Source organism: Onychomys torridus, chromosome 4 (genome assembly GCF_903995425.1).
Source record: "Onychomys torridus chromosome 4, mOncTor1.1, whole genome shotgun sequence".
Lineage (NCBI taxonomy): Eukaryota > Metazoa > Chordata > Mammalia > Rodentia > Cricetidae > Onychomys > Onychomys torridus.
In genome coordinates, this window is record NC_050446.1 from 85,695,205 (window position 1) to 85,697,590 (window position 2,386).

At 32.9% G+C, this 2,386-nt stretch overlaps 1 protein-coding gene across 1 annotated transcript; it reads left to right on the forward strand.

The window, feature by feature from the left end:
* The first annotated feature begins 1,017 nt into the window (after positions 1-1,017).
* LOC118582994 (olfactory receptor 4K5-like) lies at positions 1,018-1,938 on the forward strand. Its single transcript, XM_036186196.1, has one exon. It carries the CDS (start codon positions 1,021-1,023, stop codon positions 1,936-1,938), a length of 918 nt encoding a protein of 305 aa, XP_036042089.1. The 5' UTR covers positions 1,018-1,020.
* The last annotated feature ends 448 nt before the right edge of the window (positions 1,939-2,386 follow it).

The window sequence follows — 2,386 nt, forward strand, 5'->3', positions numbered from 1 at the left end:
TATACCATTAATATTCAAACAGATATGTATGCTCAATTTTGACCACAATAAAATTAACTTCATGTAAACCTGACCATTTTTACTACTTAAATTGGTCATTTTTACTTATTTGTACTTATATTTAAATAGTAAAGTACCTTAATATATAAATATCATTAATTTTCTTGGAATTCTCAAAATCTAAATTCCAGTATCCTCTAGGTTATTTACATTTTAATCTACCAATTTCAAACCTAAAAATAGTAAGGAAAAGTACAGATATTACAATGGGGAAATAAAACAAATGAGAAAAAAAGGGAGAGATTCAAGAAAGAAATAAAGAAGAAATGAAACAGAAAGGTAGAGATGCAGAGAAAGCAACTTTCATGAATACATTATTCAAATTATTTTATGAAATCTCACCATCTAGATTTGAAAATCTGTAAGTATATGATAATAAGTAACATCCTCAGGCCTAGTAATACATGATTGTTTAGAGAGACACTCCAATGAACAAGTACAAATTTCAAAGAAAGACAATGCTAAAAATATGTCTTCACCACATGGATTCAAAATTTATTTGATTTTTCATTTTTATCATTCCTTGTAATAGAGCTCATACAATTCTGTCTGTTCAGACATAATGAAAACTAGATTTGTGCCTGGAAATGTTGTATTTATGTTTAAAATATGTCAATGGATTGTCATTCTGATATTATGACAGTCAAGTCAAGAGGCTATAAATATAACTCAAATATTCATTAATGAAAATTACTTTTGAAAAAGTTAGATTTAGGGCTGGGAAATGTAAACAAAATATTTGCTACTGACAATAAAGTTTTTCCTATATTTAGGAAATTTCCTAATTAGAAGGAATATACAAACTCAAGGAGGTTATTTTAAACTTCACTGGATACAATGCTAAGATATAATTTGTATTCTTTTTGCTTACTTGACTCTAAACATTAAGTTACTGTTTCTGTTTCAGGAATTCATAGTTAGCTTTTGTCTCTCTCAACCCATTGGAGCACAGTGTACCAAATGGAAGAAACAAACCAGTCTGTGGTTTCTGAGTTTATTTTTCAGGGACTTTGTACCTCAAGAGAACTACAGATCTTCCTCCTGCTGCCATTTTCCACCCTCTACCTGATGAGCGTGGTAGGCAACCTCTTTGTTGTGATATTAATCATCACTGATCATCATCTCCATTCTCCCATGTACTTTCTGTTAGCTAATCTCTCATTTATTGACTTCTGTCTCTCCTCAGTTACTACCCCCAAACTGATCACAGACCTCCTAACAAATACTAAAACTATTTCTTTTGGAGGGTGCATGAGCCAGATCCTCTGTGTGCATTTATTTGCAGGGGGTGAGATGATACTTCTTGCATCGATGGCATATGACCGATATGTGGCCATCTGCAGGCCACTCCACTACACCACCATCATGGACAGACAGAAGTGCATCTGGCTTATTTTGATATCATGGATCATTGGATTGGTACACTCCATTAGTCAACTGATCTTGATTTTGGAACTACCTTTCTGTGGACCTAGAGTAATAGACAGCTTTTTCTGTGATATTCCTTTGGTGATTAAATTAGCCTGCACAGATATTAGTACTCTGCGAATCGTGGTAAATGCTGAGAGTGGTGTTTTAGCAACAACCTGTTTCATTCTCTTGCTCATATCTTACACTTACATTCTATTAACTGTTCAGCTTCACTCTAAAGACAGCTCATCAAAGGCACTTTCTACCTGTACATCCCACCTCATAGTGGTTGTGCTATTCTTTGGGCCTGTCATATTCATCTTTCTGTGGCCAGTCAACATCACTTGGGTTGACAAGTTTCTTTCTGTGTTTTATACAGCCATTACTCCTCTCCTGAATCCAGCCATCTATACACTGAGAAATAGAGATATTAAGAATGCCATAAAGAAGCTGATAAATCACATGTGAGTTCTGGAATAATTTTTAGACATCTTATGTTATCAGCAAATTCATTGTGTACACAACATTTTATACAAATTTTTAGTGGAAATTGAAGTGTATAATTACTTGTTTCTGGAATCAGAGTTGTTTTTTATTTATTTATTTATTTATTTATTTATTTATTTGAGCTGAGGATAGATCCCAGGACCTTGTTCTTGCCAGGCAAGTGCTCTACCACTGAGCTGTATCCCCAACCTGGAATCAGAGTTGTAATTAGCATATCATTTTGAAAATAAACATTACAAATATTTATTCAAAAATATAATGATAATAGTTTTGCCACTTAGAATGAGTAATAGTTACTCAATTATACTTATATATAGAAGAGTAGAAGATGATAATAATGTTGCAAAAATAATTATCACGTTACTACACAATATCTGAGTTCCCAGAATTATGCGTGTCACTTTAATTA

Coding starts and splice junctions, on each gene's coding strand:
- LOC118582994 (XM_036186196.1), top strand. CDS start 1,021: ATGGAAGAAACAAACCAGTCTGTGGTTTCTGAGTTTATTTTTCAGGGA.